Source organism: Tupaia chinensis, unplaced genomic scaffold (assembly GCF_000334495.1).
Source record: "Tupaia chinensis unplaced genomic scaffold, TupChi_1.0 Scaffold000159_1, whole genome shotgun sequence".
Classification (NCBI taxonomy): domain Eukaryota; kingdom Metazoa; phylum Chordata; class Mammalia; order Scandentia; family Tupaiidae; genus Tupaia; species Tupaia belangeri.
The window spans coordinates 1115287-1132012 of NW_006159630.1; the positions used below are offsets into that span (position 1 = coordinate 1115287).

The 16726-nt window shown below is 53.7% G+C and overlaps 1 protein-coding gene across 3 annotated transcripts in view; it reads left to right on the top strand.

Moving 5' to 3' along the window:
• The window catches only part of NPLOC4 (NPL4 homolog, ubiquitin recognition factor), a 92167-nt gene that overhangs the window by 55160 nt on the left and 20281 nt on the right, over positions 1 to 16726 (top strand). For all 3 annotated transcript variants that reach the window (XM_006145650.3, XM_006145651.2, XM_006145652.2), the window contains 5 exons: positions 200 to 379; positions 5198 to 5284; positions 6397 to 6468; positions 6775 to 6901; positions 12300 to 12460. In XM_006145650.3, the coding sequence (XP_006145712.1) occupies positions 200 to 379; positions 5198 to 5284; positions 6397 to 6468; positions 6775 to 6901; positions 12300 to 12460 (627 nt within the window). The remainder of the gene's footprint in view (positions 1 to 199; positions 380 to 5197; positions 5285 to 6396; positions 6469 to 6774; positions 6902 to 12299; positions 12461 to 16726) is intronic.

The following is a 16726-nucleotide window of genomic DNA, read 5'->3' on the forward strand; positions in this document are numbered from 1 at the left end:
AACCATGGTCAGCCACATGGGAGTCCAGCGACATAGCCATTACGCCAACTGCTGGTCCCCAGCCTAGAATGTTTTTTAAGCTGCCCGGCTGGGATTTGAACTCTAATCAGCCGTGTGGGTACTGGCTTCCTTAGTCACTAGGCTATGGAGCTGGACTGGTATGTTGTTTTTGACGAAATGTTTTTGCTTAACTCTGCAGAAATACAGACATGTGGACAACATTATGTTTGAGAATCACACTGTCGCCGACCGCTTCCTTGACTTCTGGAGGAAGACGGGGAACCAGCACTTTGGGTACCTGTATGGACGGTACACGGAGCACAAGGACATTCCGCTCGGCATCAGGGCTGAGGTGGCCGCGATCTATGAGCCACCGCAGGTGGGCTGCGTCTGCACATCTGAGTGGCTGTGTACTCTCCCTCTGTCCTCCCCTTTTTTTTTTTTTCGTTTTTTGGAGAGGATTTTACTATAGGGCACGTGCGCTCACCAGACAGACAGAGACAGAAAGTGAGAAATCACCCCCCCGGGGGGATGGCCACCCCGCAACCCCTTCTCCATTCTTCTCTTGGGATCTTGGGCACGCACACACACACGCCCGGCGTGAGTTTAAGCCACCGGCTCTGGGACTGGAACCGCGGTCGACTACGTGGGAATCCAGCGACATAGCCATTACGCTAACTGCTGGTCTGCTCCCCCTTTTTTTTAAAGAGAGATTTTATTTTGTTGTAGGGTGTGTGGCACCAGAGAGACAGAAAGCAAGAAACATCCCCTGGGGGAAAAACGGCAATGCCGCAGTCTCTTCTCCTCCATTCTCTTGGATCTTAGGAATGCATGCACATGTGCTCAACATAAGTTTTAAGCCACTGGGTCCAGTTGACTGTGGTAGGCTTGCAATGTAACCATCATGCCATCTGCTGGGCCCCTCTCTCCCTTTTTTTTTTTTTTTTTTTTTAAGAGAGGTTTTTGCTATAGAGTGCATGCGCTCACCAGAAAGACAGAGAGACAGAAAGTGAGAAATCAGCCCCCAGGGGGATAGCCGCACTGCAATCCCTTCTCCATTCTCCTCTCAGGATCTTGGGCACGCACGCACACGCACCCGGCATGAGTTTCAGCCACCAGGTCCGGGACTTGAACTGCAGTCGACTGCATGGGAATCCAGCTACATAGCCAACTGCTGGCCCTTCTGGTGTGTTTTTTCTAATTTGCTGTATAGGTTTTTGTTTTTTACAGCTATACCACATTGTAAATAAAAGCATAAATTGAGGGACCAGTAGATGATGTAATGGTTAGGTTGCTGGGTTCCCACTTAGTGCTCCCAAGTGAACCATGGTTCAAGTCCTGGACCTGTTGGCTTAAACTTAAGCCAGGCTTGTGTATGTGTGTGTGCCCAAAACCCCAGGAGGAGAATGGAGGAGAAGGGATTACAGTGTGGCCATTGCCCCGGGGGGTGATTTCTTGCTGTGTCTCTTTGTGTCTCTGGTGAGTGCATGTGCCCTATAGCAAGAAATCTCTCTGTCTCAAAGAAAAACTTGATTCCTAGTCGTGTGCATGTGTGGGGTGTGGCTGAGTTTCTCTGCATGTACACAGTGGGCTGCAGTCACGTCAGGGCAGTCAGCGCACACGTGCTGGCAGACATCACGGCTGTGTCAGGGCCTGCAGAGCCTTTCGTAGCCATTCTCAACTACTCAGTGAGTTACTGGCCCAGCCATGCTGGCACGGCCATAGCCCCACCATGGAGTGGGGCACTGCCACGCTGGAGTCGTGCGGAAGAGTGCTGCACAGGACCAGGTCGACCTGCCTGTGCCATGTTCCTGGCAGGCTGGGAAAGGCTTGGATATTGGGGCCTGAGGATTGGTAGAGAGTGCTTGTCTCTTCCTGTCTCCTTCTTCCCCTCAGGAGAGCAAGAAAGAAAACCTAAAATAACGAGCAGGCATCACCCTACCGTGCTGTTGAACACTAGGCCAGTATCCCCGCCATTGAATAGGAACCAGCCTCATGGCGCTGTAGACACTAAGCGACCAGCCCTTACCTCTGCCCCTCCCCACTACTCTGCTCAGCCTCCTGGAAGGGCCACGCTCCCCTCTGCCTCTGTGAGGTCGGCCTCTGTGCTTCCCGCCTGTCAGTGAGAACGGGAGACCCTCCACTCTATGAGGTCGTCCTCTGTGCTTCCCGCCTGTCAGTGAGAACGGGAGACCCTCCGCTCTCTGTGCCTGGGCTATTCTATTTCATGTGATGTCCTCTCGGCTTCTTTTGTAATTCGCCAGACACAGGGAGCGCGGGTGGGAAAGCAACCCTGGTGAGGGTGGCCATGCTGCAGTCCCTCCTCCATCCTCCTCTTGGGATTTGGGCACGCACACACATGCACCACAGTCAGCTCTGTGGGGTCCAGCACCTCAGCCGCCGAGCAGCTGGCGGGCCTGCGTTCGTTGTCGGCTACGGGTCACGTCAGCTTGCCCGAGAGCAGGCTCTCCCAGGCACGGCCACGTCGCCGCTGTCTCTCCTCTTGGGATTTTAAGCTCGCATGCACACCTGCGGTGTTTCTCAGGCCATTGGGTCTGGGCCCCGAACCATACAGTTGGGCATGTGCAATCTAGCTGCCTTAACCTCCATGCCACCTGCTGACCTGGGCCGACGTGTGAAATTTTCTATAAAAACAGTTGGAGAAGAAAAAAAAAATTACACAGTTTGAAAGTTTAGCAAACAAGGTATTATATGTGCTCCTTGCACTGTTGCTGGGCTTTCCCTATAGGTTGCCTTCACTTTTTTTTTTTTTTTGAGAGGTTTTTGCTATAGGGCGCGTGCACTCGCCAGACAGACAGAAAGCGAGAAATCACCCCCCAGGGGGGATGGTCACGCCGCAATCCCTTCTCCTCCGTTCTCCTCTCGGGATCTTGGGCACGCACGCACACGTGCCCAGCGTGAGTTTTAAGCCACCGGGTCCAGGATGCGAACCGCGGTCGACTACGTGGGAGTCCAGCGACATAGCTATTACGCTAACTGCTGGTCCCAGCCTTCACTTTTTTTTAAATAAATTTTTATTTTATTTATTAATATTATTAGCGTTAAATTGCTATAGGGGATGTGTACTTACCAGAGAGAAAGGGAGAGAGAAAGCAAGAAAACAAGCCACTAGGTCTGGGATTTGAATTGGGATTGGCCACTTGGAAGTCCAGCACTTCAACCACCACACCATCTGCTTGACTTTTTTTTTGGGGGGGGGGGAGGTTTTCACTATAGGGTGCATGTGCTCGCCATACAGACAGAGAGACAGAGAGACAGAAAGTGAGAAATCACCCCCCAGGGGGGATGGTCACGCCACAATCCCTTCTCTCCTCCATTCTCTGAGAGGGGCAGGCGCATGGAGGATACGGACTGTCTTACCTATGACCATGTTCTTTCTGGGCAGGAGGCGCTGGCTTGGAGGTGGGGAGGGGCACAGGTGCTATATCTTGGGCACGCACGCACACATGCCCGGTGTGAGTTTTAAGCCACCGGGTCCAGGACGCGAACCACAGTCGACTACGTGGGAGTCCAGCAACATAGCCATTACGCTAACTGCTGGTTCCCCTGCTTGACTTTTTGATGTAAGCATGTGCACACACACACATGCACACGGCCTCTGTGTCTGTGTACCTGTGTCGCACGGTGTGCACTCTTGTCACCTCCCATGTGCACCTGTGTTTCATGGTGTGCACCCTCATCACCTGCCCCACCTGTTGCGGGAGTCACTGCCTGACTTGAGACGGGGTGGGTGTCTGCACTGGTGGGGTCTGTCTGCAGCTCTAGAACGCAAGTTCATATCCCTCCACGCTGCACACACCTTCCCTGGTGTGTTTAAGAGACTCTGCGTGTGCCTGCCCATGGGTGTTGCTTCCTTCTGGGGCTGTGGGTGGAACGTGCCTTCCTGAGGCTTTTGGTGCTGGTTCCTTTAAGACACGTGGTGGCGAAAGAGTCCGGCCAGCGGCACCCTGGCTCCTGCCACTCAGGGCATCTGTGGCTAGGATGCTGCCTTGGAAGCAGCAGTGCACGGGCCACTTTGTTGAGGCTCCTTCATGGAGCTTCTGTCAGATACGCTGCATCATCTGGCCCTGATCTGGGGCCCCTAGGGAGAACTGGGGACCCCTGACAGCCTCAGCTGATTAGTAGGCGGACCAATACACTGCTGCCTGTCACCGCGCTGGTGCTGCTCTCTATGGCTTCCTAACGAGCTCGCGTCTGACTTGTACTTCATGGCGCTAATGATCTCCGTCTGGGAAGAGCTGGCAGACAGAGTGTTCTTGGTTGTTTGCTGGAATTTACAAGGATGTGCCCAGCTGACCCAGCACATGCTGGCCCACCTTTCTGTGCTGCACTGGAGGTTATAGCTTGTGACCCACAACTCATGACCGTGAAGGTTCTAGACCTCGCCAGGCTTTGCCCACTCCAGGTGTCGGCGTCCTGAGGTCTCTGTGGTTGCACGAGGCCAGCCTTAGGCAGAATTTGTCGGCTGCCCTGAGCCAAGTGCTCGGCCTCCTGCCAGCCGGTCACTGTTGAGATGCCTGTCACCACCGTGGACTCCGCAGACTGCGTGCCGCATGTTTGGCTGTGAGGACAAGCATCCCTGCAGGAGTGCCATGTGTTCCAGGAATGAGTGTTCCCTTAGAGCTTCCAGCTTACCTAAGCTAGCCAGACTTGCTTGGAGTAAAACTACTTACCGAGGGAGTTTGGAAGTTAACTTCAGTCCCACAAAGGAACATTTAAAATAGACACACATGAAAAAAGCCTAAAGCCTGCCTCGATCCCGAGGAGCCACGTGCGTGCCTGACGAACCCTGCAGCACATGGCAGCACAAGCGTCGCCTCTGCCTTCTCTCAGAGTCGCCGTTGAAGGCTTATTGCAGGCCAGCAGTGTTTGAGTCACCCTGGCAGCTTGAAATACACGCTGGGCACGTGTGCATGCCCCCGTTCTGACAGGAGGGAGGGATGGAGGAGCAGGGGTTGCCGTGTGACCGTGCTCCTGGGGGAGCTCTCTCAGTCTTTGTCTCTCGTGAGTGCACGTGCTCTCTGGCCTCTGAGAGGGGCAGGCGCATGGAGGACACGGACTGTCTTACCTGTGACCATGTTCTTTCTGGGCAGGAGGCGCTGTCTTGGAGGTGGGGAGGGGCACAGGTGCTATATCTTGGGCCCTCTCTGAACCCTTCTCGTTTCACTCCTGGCAGATCGGCACACAGAACAGCTTGGAGCTTCTTGAAGATCCAAAAGCTGAAGTAGTTGATGAGATCGCTGCCAAGCTTGGCCTGAGGAAGGTACGGGGGTGCTGTCAGCCAGGCGGCCTGGGAGAGTCTTCATGGGGAGCAGGCCGGCCTAGCCAGGCCCTGCCGGCCCCCAGCTGCCAAGGTCAGGTGCAGCCACGTGTGCTTGCAACCTCCCTGTTTCTCGGGCCGTGGTGGTATTCCTGTTTCTCTGACTTCAAGTGAAGTGAGCGTCTCTTGGGACATAAAAACGCCAGAGCTGGGGCTGCTTCTGGATCTGCCAGCCACACCCAAGAGCTACCTCGAGGTCTAGGGTGGGACAGCATAAGCATAAGGGGTGTGCTGGGTGCAGGGGCAGCACCAGGCCACTTCCCCTAAGGACATGAGGGGTGTGCTGGGTGCAGGGTCAGCACCAGGCCACTTCCCCTAAGGACATGAGGGGTGTGCTGGGTGCAGGGCCAGCACCAGGCCACTTCCCCTAAGGACATGAGGGGTGTGCTGGGTGCAGGGCCACTTCCCCTAAGGACTGATGCGTGGGCTGTGTCTAGATCCACTTAGCTGCTGACCAGGTGAAACTGACTGGACCCTGGGGCCACAGAGTGCAGGCGCAGTGCCAGGGCCTGTCGTGGGCTCCTGGCCTTTAGGGTGCACCAGGCCTAGGGGTCCAAACCTTGTCCTCCCAGATGCTGCCTCCCACCCCTGCTCTGACGCTCCAGTGAGCATCTGGCCCCAGTACCCTTGATGGGGCAGCATCCTTCACACCTTGTGGGTTTGGACCTTGCACCCAGACAGCCCACTGTGCTCTTCCCTGGGGAGCACGAGTTCCCTCTCCTCTGCCATTCTGCTGCCTGGCTCCCGTGTCCCCTGCACCCAGCACAGTGCTGGGCCAGTGTCAGTGTTCAGGAAGGCTCTTTAGGGGATAAGAGAGTGCCACCCATTATCTCCCTCTGACCCAGCTGAACAGGAGGGAGGTGACTGCTTTGTGCCATGCAGCGTCTGCAGGCCCTGAAGTGGCCTGGCACCACCCCTGTCACTACCCACCTAGGTTAACCTGGCTCACAGCAGAGTCTTTGGCGAGAACGGCAGAAGTTTTCTGGGCAGAAACAAAAAATAGCTGTCGTTTGCATCAGGGAGACATTTGAAAGGTGCTCTCCTCTCTTGTCAAGGTTGGCTGGATATTCACTGACCTCGTCTCCGAAGATACTCGGAAGGGCACGGTCCGATACAGTCGCAACAAGGTGAGTGGAGGGCCCCCTCAGCCCACGGCGGGGGGGGGGGGGGCAGCCTACTCTCTGCACTGCCCTCCAGCATCCAAGCTGGTGTCTTTGTGAGACAGTCCTTGTTAAGGCTGGCCCTGTTGATTCTGTCTCAGTGAGCAGAACCCTCTTCCCCTTTGTAAACCAGAGGTCTCCAGGGCAGCTGTAGGGTGGAGGAGAGTCCTAATGTGAGAAGTCCGAGGTATTTGTTTCCGTGTAGCTTCTGAGACCACTCGGAGCACATTTTGACCTGGTGCTGTTTGGCCTGACGCCTGCCTCTTGTGCTAGGACACCTACTTCCTAAGCTCAGAGGAGTGCATCACCGCAGGGGACTTCCAGAACAAGCACCCCAACATCTGCCGGCTGTCCCCAGATGGACACTTTGGATCCAAGTTTGTTACTGCAGTGGCCACAGGTATGAGGGGTAGACTCAGGGATCGTGTTACTGCCTCGTGACACCCTTCATCCCTTCCTCCTAGGAGCTTTCTACCCTTAACTTCTTTTTTTTTTTAAAGAATTATTTAATTTTATTTATCCATTCATTCATTTTAATTTGACTAGAGAGAGACACAGATAGAGGGGGCAGGGAAAGTGAGAAAGCAAGACACTAGGGTTGGGACTCATGATTGGCCATGCGGAAGTGTTCAGTGTTCAGCGCCTTAACTACCACGCCACCCTCTGGTCTCTCCTTAATTAACTTCTGGTGGCTTTCTTTTTTTTTTTTTTTTTTTTTTTTTTTTTTTATTATCATCATAATCTTCTTTCTATTACACTAGATTACATATAACTTTACATTGACTTCCATTGCTTTTTCAAAAGGGAATGCCATGCATGTCAGTCAATACAGAGATATCAATCTCCCCGCTTTATCATTCAATATCTTTTCCATGCTTTTCCCAATAATTATTATTATAATTTTTTTAAACAGTCAATCACTATTTCTCATTTTGCTTATTAAAAAGACTTCACCCATCATGAAATACTTTCCAGACCGGTTCAGTTGAGAATACTATACATGTCATCATCAACAGGTAATAAACCATATCTATTTCTCATTAACATCCTGCCTCTCTATTGTTCACTGCTGTCTTTATCCTCTTCTCTCTCCTTTTTTTTTTTTTTATACTTTGTTTTTTATTATAAATTTTTTCTCATCACAACACACATATGAATTTTCCATCCAAAATACACTGTGCATTGGCTCAATCAAGCACATCAACATATATGTTCTCAGCAAATGATTTCCCAATTTTTGTGTCCTGCATACCTTGCCTTTTGTTTTGCCATCCTAGGTTCCCCATCCCCACCCTCTGCCATGTCCCATCTTCCTCCTCCATTGTCCCTGACATTCATGATTGCCCTCAATGGCTTCCGCCCCCCCCCATTCAATTGTTCTACCAATGAACTCAATTAGTCTAAGTATATCCACTAGCTAGCACAGCTGACATATCCTTACACATGTATCCAAATCTGATCCTAGGCATAAACCCCAGGGAGTAGAATGAACATATTATAAAGTAGACCCCAGTTGTGTCCATACAACTCTCTTCAGTCATCAAATGTGCATTTTTTTTTCCTCCTGCTTATTACTTTTTTTATATTAAATTATATTGCCTAACACTCATTCCCTGAGTATCATCACAACACACCAAGTGTAGTTTCCCATCTAGGATAAACTACATAGTGTCTTAATCAAGCATGTCGTCACCAATACTGTTCCATTTCTACTTTCATACATATAAATATGTTTTTTATCCTATGTTTGACCCTCAGCCCTTTCCCCCTCTCCCAATTACTCTATCTCTGCTATAGACAGCTATCCTCCAGAGGGGTCATTGAAAATGCGATACCTGCGAGTAGAGGGAGAGGGGTCACGAGTCCAAAGTTTTTAACAATAGGGAAAATAGATTCCATTCAAGGTTGGATCAAGTGTGGGTCTCGTGCAGTTCCGCAACTGTAGGTGAGTCTCCATGGAATACAGTTTCAGGAAGGCGGTTCTGGCAAGCAGAGTTGACCATCAGTTGATGCGGCACAGCAGCCATCTTGTGGTTAGCCGGAATGGTGTTGTGGAGGTCTGCAGCGTGACTTATCCTCTGGTGTCTGGCTTCCCTAAGAATGGCAGGGTAGTTCCTGTTCTTGCCTGAGGTAATGCAGGGCTGGTATCCATCATCTTCTCACTGTCCATAGGTAGATAAAATCCTTCTCTACAGTGTATTTCTCAGTTGGTTTAAGGCAGTTAAAGGTTCTTTCTGTTGCTTATAGTTGCAAATTCTTATTCCTTCTCTTCAGCTTCAGCTTGCTGGCCCAGAGGCCGCCCGCCTCCTGCCGCCGCCGGCTTAGCAGGGCTCTGGGGGGGGGGCACGCAGAGCCGCCTCCTGCCGCCGCCGGCTTAGCAGGGCCCCAGGGGGGACACGCACAGTCCGGAAGGGCCCGCGACGTCCCGCGGTGGGACGCAGCCTTGGCGCCCGCCCGCCTCCTCACTTCTGGTGGCTTTCTTAATGGACCCATGAGGAATGGGTTCCTCCTTTTGTCTCCTGGTAAAATTCGGAACTTGTTAGCATCATCTGCAAAACTAGTGACACAGCTTGCACCTCAGTGTAGCTCTCCCAAGGTCTGGCCTGTCCGAGTGCATATTAAAGCTCGACTTTCTGGATCTTAGTGTGGGAGCTGTCTTTGCCCTTTCCCAAGAACCCTGCTGACTCTGTGTGTGGGAGAAGAGGGATGACCTGTTTCCACACTCATTTGCTTTCCATATTTTTTCTCTCTATTCTTAGTAGGACCCGGGCACACAGTGGGAGAGGAGAGGAGGCCCTGTGGGGTCTGGCCATGCTGTGGTCCCCTGCAGTCCTTTAACTTGTCAGATCTGTGTGTTCGCACATGTCTGCTGTGTCTCCTGACTGGGATGTGAGACAGTCATCCTGTGAAACCCTGCTTCTCCTGACTATACAACAGTGACACATTGCCAGTGGGCCACGGGACTGGCTCTCACTTATTTTTTGCCATTAAGAATGGGACTTGAGGGGCCGGCAGTTAGCATAATGGCTTTGTCGCTGGACTCCCATGTAGTTGACTGCAGGTCAATTCCTGGACCTGGCGGCTTAAACTCGTGCCAGCACGTGTGCATGTGTGCCCAAGAGCCCAAAAGGAGAATGGAGGAGAAGGGACTGTGGTGTGGCCATCCCCCTGGGGGTGATTTCTCACTTTCTGTCTCTCTCTCTCTCTCTGCCTTTCTGGCAAGCACACGTGACCTACGGCAAAAACTTCTCTGCCCCCCCCCCAAAAAAAAAAAAAAAAAAGAATGAGACTCCAGGGGCTGACAGGTGGCGGGTGGTTAAGGGTGCTGGACTCCCACATGGCTGACTTGCTTTCTCACTTTCTCTCTCTCTTCCCTCCCTGGTCAAATTAAAATAAATAAATAGATAAATGGATAAGTAAAGTTAAATAAAAGTAATTCTTTAAGAAAAAAAGGGACCTGCAGGTGGCATGGTGATTAAGTGCATTGGACTTCCACTTGGCTGACTGGTTTGAGTCCCAGACCCAGGAGCTTGCTTTCTCACTTTCTTTCTCTCTCTTTTTCATTCTGTCCTTCTCTGGTCATACTGAAAGAAAGAAGGAAGGAAGGAATGAAGGAAAAAATAATTAAAAAAAATAAAACGAATGGGACTCATGGGGCCAGCAAGTGGCATAATGGTTAGGGTGTTGGACTTCCACATGGTCAACCACAGTTTGAGCCTGACTCAGTGGCTTGAAACTCATGCCGAGAGTTCTCTCCTGAGGGGAGAATGGAGGAGACAGCTTACATGCTCCTTGTAGCTCAGCATTGTGGAGTGTCAGAGTGTTATGTTACTGCACCAGCATGGCTGGCCTAATTTTTTTTTTTTTTTTTTTTTTTTTTTAGATTTTTGTTTTATTAATACCAGAAAGACAGAGAGCAAGAAATCACCCCCCCCGGGGGATGGCCACATATAATCCCTTCTCCCCCATTCTCCTCTCTGGATCTTGGGCTCACATGCACTCGGTGTGAGTTTAAGCCACTGGTCTAGGACTTGAACCGCGGTCGACTACATGGGAGTCCAGCGACATAGCCATTACGCCAACTGCTGGTCCCCATTGTCATTACTTTATTTTATTCAAGTTAACCAGAGAGAAGGAAAGTGAGAAAGGAATCTACCAGGTTCAGGACTCGAACAGCAGTCAGCCATATGGGAATCCAGCCACCTCAACAACCAAGCCACCTGCCGGCCCACCGGAGAGTTTGTTTTAAGTTGCTGGGTCTGGGACTTGAACCATGGTCGACTACATGGGAGTCCAGTGACCTAACCACTACGCCATCTGCTGGTCCCTATGAGCCTTTAATTTTGTACATGCTGCTTTTTACTTTTCTCATTGTCAAAGGTCAGATTTCTCTTTCTCTGATGGTCTCGTAGGCTAGTGATCACGAGGCTCTGGTGCAGGTGTGCAGTGCCCTGAGTAAGACAGGAGCCGCAGGGCACATGGCAGCCCCACGCACACCCGCCGGCCTTGGCCCTGCCCCTGCCCTCCCTGCTATCCTGCTTCTGGGTGGTGTGCTGTGGTGCCTCCGACACACTGGAGATAGGGTCCCTGCTTGCTCTGACGCCTCGTGGTCCTTGGACAAGCATGGCTGTATCTCCTGAGAGAACGTGCTGCCCTCTGCCTTGGGCTGGGGCAGTGCTGCCAGCTGGAGCCCGCATTGGGCCAGCACCGCCAGCCTCCTGGCCAGGCAGGCAGACAGCAGCCAGGTTCTGTCCCTGGACCTGCTCTGTCCTGCACTTCACCTTTCTGGTTACTTGGCCATCAGTTCTGGTTTCTAGTAAGGACTTGAAGGCTGGACGGACTCAGTTCCTGTCCCTGGGCCGGAAGCGACTTCCGCTTTAGTGAAAGAAACTGCGGGAGGAATGCCATCTGCTGGCCCCTGTTAAGTGACTTTTAATGTTGTGGTTTGAATATGTCCCTGAAAGTTCTTGGTTGGAAAGTTAATCCGCAGGGGCCAGTAGGTCATATCGTGGTTGAGGGCGCTGGACTCCCAAATTGCCGAGGGCTGCTCTGTTGCCTTAAGGCCTAAAGGTGGAGGACACTGGAGTTACCAGGAGCACTTCTCTGCAGCCTGGGCACCACTACACACCGGGTCACGCTTGGCGCATGTGAAGGCCCAGGCCCACTCTATACACCTGAGCAGTGCCGCGGCGGCCTCACTACAGGGGCTGGGGGCCCTTTACTCATTGCCGTGCTCTGCCGCTGTGTCCCCAGCTGAGTCACTCCAGAGGCTGTTGGAGAGCTTGGCCAGGAGGACTCGGTGTGGAGGGGGTGCCTGCTGGTCTGGGGAGGGCAGCAGGGCCCATGTGTCCCCACAGTCCTGCGGTGGTAGGCACGCCTCCACGTGGTGAGGTGGTCCAGCACCCACTTGTGTGTGGCTGTGCAGGGTTCTGTGATAGACTCTGGGCAACGCGGCAGCCAGGGGGCTTCTGCGCCTCACCCAAGCAGTGTCTGTCCTGTCCTCACACCCATCCCTGCCACAGGACAGACACTGCTTGGGTGTGGGGCTCTGTCCGTCCCCATCCTAGCTGTTGAAGACCGGGAGCCTGTGTGTGCAAGGGCACTGAGCGTGCTGGGGGCAGAGGTCAGAAGGTGCTCTGCAGCCCCTTCCATGGGCTTAGATGCATGTGGGCAGGGCCCACCCTGCGCGTTCTGGCCTCTTGCTCAAGACACTCTCGAGGGCCATCTGCACTGCGGTTGGCACAGCCTGGGTGCGAGTGTTCTTGGGAAGACATCCTGACCGGCTCACTGTCTTGTAGGTGGCCCTGACAACCAGGTGCACTTCGAAGGCTACCAGGTGTCCAACCAGTGCATGGCACTCGTCCGCGACGAGTGTCTGCTGCCGTGCAAGGATGCCCCCGAGCTCGGCTACGCCAAGGAGTCCAGCAGCGAGCAGTACGTGCCTGACGTGTTCTATAAGGTGAGCGTGCGGTGGTGCACGGCTAGACCGCTGAGAAGGGCTGGACTGGACTGGGCTTTCCCATTCTGGTGTGTTCTAGCAGGGTTAGCAGTCTGTCACCTTCCTAGGGCCACCAGGCCTTCCTGGCATTAGAACTTGTTACCAGAAGTGGGCCTTGGATAGGTCACACCGGGGCCGAGCGTTGCAACTCCAGCAGCATCTAATAGAGATCACTGGCAGGCCTGTGAGGACTGTCACAGGGTTCTTGCTGCCCAAGGGCCGAGACGGGCCTCATGGCCCAGGAAGCCAGGTCTGAAATGGCCGACTGCAGCTCGATTTTCAGCCTCAGGAGCTCAGAGAACGTACCTGTGCGTGTCCAGATCCTGCTGGTGTGGGAGAGACAGGCAGAAGGGGTTGCAACGTCCCGTGGGCGTTGCCTTCTCCTTCTTCCTCTCTGTCTCTCCATCTCTCTTTCTGATGAGAGCATGCACATGCTCTCTGGCAACAGCAGTTCTGCCTGCCTCAGCCAGCACCTGGCGGTATCGTTCCCTCTCCCTGGGCTTCTCACGCATGGGTTCGTGACTGCTCAAGGCCCGATGTCTGTTCTTTATTGGGGGTCTTTAGTTTTCGGTGCTTTGGTTCCATTTTAAGGCTCAGTAACCTTCTGCAGAGTCTAGTCTGCCCTCACCCCATCCCATATACTCCTCGAGACTGGTTTCCGGTGTTGGAGGCTCAGTGTGTCACTCTGCATGTCTCATGTTTCTGGTTAACTTCTGAGTGCTCTCCAGTTTTGCGGTGCCTGATAGATTTGGGCCGATCTCCTAATTATGGGGCATGAGTGCAGTGACCGTTCGTCCTCAGGTCCAGTACTTGTTCACCTGTGGGTCTGTAGCTTTCGTTTGTTAATCTGTTCATTTCTTTCTGTGAGTGAGAGGCACCACAGAGGAGCAGCCCCCAGTGGGTCCTGGTCCCGATCCACCCCAGCCCCAGACGGCAGACACGCGCCTGCCTGGTGTCACCGCCCCAGCCCCAGACGGTGGACACGTGCCAGCCTGATGTCACCAGGTGTGCCGGCTCTGCAGAGCCCTGTGTCACCTGACATCTGTGTCTGGTCTCCTTTGGACTGTCACTCCTTTTCCCAAGCGTGGCAAGGCTCAGCATTGCAGAAAAGAACCAGAGGCTCTAGAGAGCCCCTCCCACCGGGATGCCCCTGCCCCTGGTTGTAGGCTGCCCTGCCTCCATGCCATGGGGCTGGGTCCAGTCCGACTTCATTTGGACCAGACACGCCACTGTTGACTTCTTTGTAGGGGTGGCCGTCCTGTTCTTGGAATCTTCTCTGTGGCTCCTTGGTGGTGACTGTCACCCCCTGAAGGGTCTTGGGAGTGTACTCTGCCCTCCACAAGTTTCTGGTTTAGCTTCCTTATGTAGCTGGTCCGAGCGCCCTCCTGTCCGGGCACCTTTGAAACTGCACACACCTCAGGGTAGGATGGCTGCGTGCTCAGCCTGTCTCTGCCTTCACACTCAATCTGCTGGACCCCGATCTGCCGGCAGAAGGGGCCAAGGCTTCCCTCTCCATGTGTCGGTCCTTCTTGCTGGGCAGCATCTCGTGGGGGAGCCTGGCTGATGCCCACGGGCCTCCCAGTTTCTTCCCAGCCCCTCGTCAGCTCTTGGAGCAGGCTCCTCCCCTCCCCTGTGCTGCGTCTCTGGCATCTCATGGACACTGATCATGGTTGTTTCTGGCCAGTTTTCCTGAACCAGGGCCGAGCTGAATTTCCAGGGTCTGACTCTGTCCATGTCATGTCTCCCTGAGGGACTGTGGCCACACTGTCCCTCACTGGGATCACTGTCCCTGCTTCTCTGCATGAGCTCAGAGCCACTTGAGCAGCACCACATGAGCCAGGCTGCAAGGTTCTCACTGACCCTGGGGCTGGTCTCCCCAGCACTCCTGCTGAGGGGCTGAGTGGGTCCCGTGCTCTTGGACGTCTGTTGGGGAGGCCAGAACTTCATCTGGAAGAGTCTCCGCCATCCTCTTTAGACTCTTCCTGAGAACTTACTTCCTACGTGCTTGGGGGGTCTGTCTTTAAACCAGTGCTGTTTGAAACACACGTTTGTGTCCCGAGGCCTCCCTGCATGCCGCTCGTTCCCGTGGTCTCCTGGGTCTTCCGCGGGGACACTTGGTACCCACATGTGGCTGCTCGTCTCCTTCCTGCCAGCGCCCTCTCTGTTCTTACTGGCTCTCCCTGCGGTGTGGGCAGCAGCAGGGCCATGGCTGTGCTGGGTTTTGGTCCTTGATCCTGGGCTTGCTGCTGTAGTTTTTTTTGTTTTGTTTTGTTTTTGAGAGATTTTTGCTGTAGGATGCATGTGCTTACTGGAAACACAGAGAGACAGAAAGCGAGAAGTCGTCCCCAGGGATGACAGCCACGCTGCAATCCGCTCTCCTCCTTCTTCCTCTCGGGATCTCAGGCAGGCATGCACGCACACACGCATGCACACGCGCCCAGTGTTTTTAAGCTGTAGGGCCTGGGATTCCAACTCCAGTCGACTCCATGGGAGTCCAGCGACGTACCTATGCCGCCCTCTGCTGGCCTCATCTGCCGTGGATCGTGACACCCTCGTCTTTGTCGAGTGAGGGAGTGCTTTACCCCATGTTTCACCGCGTGTTTCTTGTACCTGAGGCCCAAGCTCCTCTTTTGAGAACAGGCTGGAAGTGCTACTCAGAATCGTGTATAACTCTGTGATATTTGAGATGTTCATTTCATGTTTCCAGAAAACATCAGGCTTTTTTTTGTGTGTTAGGAGGTACTTGCCTGAGAGAGAGGAGAAAAACAACCCATGGGTCATGGTTATAGTGCAGCCCCTTCTCCATCTCTCCGCTCTTCAAAATTTTGGGCACGCACTCACATGTGTGCACGCTGGGCAGCAGAACATGGGGAGGACCGGCATGTCCCCTGGGCTATGGAGACAGGGTACAGTGAGGGAGAGAGCAGGTCTGCGGGGGGGCCTCGGCAGTCAGAGCTTAAGCAGGACACAGCCACTGCCATCACTGTGCCTGGTAGGCTGCAGGGAAAGCTCCAGTGAGCCTGGGCGTTGGAGAGATGGTGAGCGTTCAAGAGGAGCAGGAAGCCTGTAGGGGTCTGAGCCTGTTAGAGAGCACGCTGGGGCATCTCCACAGGGACTGGGTTGAAGACCCGGCTCCAGGCCAGTGCCCCTGGAGCCCTCCGAGGGCAGCGTGGGGTGGGGCCAGGACAGTGGAGCAGCCTGCAGAGGGTGCGTCTTCCAGGGACTGCCATCACAGGCAGTGGGCGTGGAGCTCGCCACACCTGCCGTGAGCCAGCCACTCAGGCTCCTGTGGCTCCGAGCTCCTGGGGACAAGCTCCCAGGCCAGGGTATGGTGTCGAGGGGAGGGCCGGTGTCACCTCCTTCTCCGGGAGGGCACACAGCCACGGAGTGCTGAGGGCAGTGATCCCTGGGCTCTGCATCATCAGCCGTTTGTCTCTGAGCTGCCCCTGGGCTGGGGTGGGTGCCGGCTGCTATCTTTTTTTTTTTTAAAAATTATTTTATTAATTAATTTTTTTTTTTTTGAGAGATTTTCACTGTAGGGCGCGTGCGCTCGCCAGACAGACAGAGAGAGACATAGAGACAGAAAGCGAGAAATCACTCCCCGGGGGGATGGTCACGCTGCAATCCCTTCTCCTCCATTCTCCTCTTGGGATCTTGGGCACGCACGCACACGCGCCCGGCGTGAGTTTTAAGCCACCGGGTCTGGGACATAAACTGCGGTCAACTACGTGGGAATCCAGCGACATAGCCATTACGCTAACTGCTGGTTCCCAAATTTTTTAGCATGAGTTTTGCTAGAGCAAGAGAGAGAGGGGGAGAGTGAGAAAGCAAGCTGCGAGCTCTGGGACTCGAACCGCTGTCAGCCTTGTGGGAATTCCAGTGCCTTAACCACCACGCCACCTGCTGGCCCCTGGGCTGTCATCTTATGCATTTATCTGTGGTCTTCATGTATCCACTGTTTGCTGCAGGGTTGCAAGCACGTCAGGTTTTCATTTTTACATTTTTATACAGAGGGGCTGAAACAGTTTCTGACTTTAAAGATACCTAGTCTGTTTTCGCTGTAACTCTGCCTCAGGCGGTCACTGTGGGTGCGACTCTGTCGGCCACATCTCTCTGCTTTGGTAACCTCATCAGGCCTTGAGACCCGCAGTCCATGTGTGTCGTGCGGGTGCGAGGCGCAGACCTGCCCTGTGTGTCCAGCTGTCTGCCGACTGGCCGGCCTCGCCT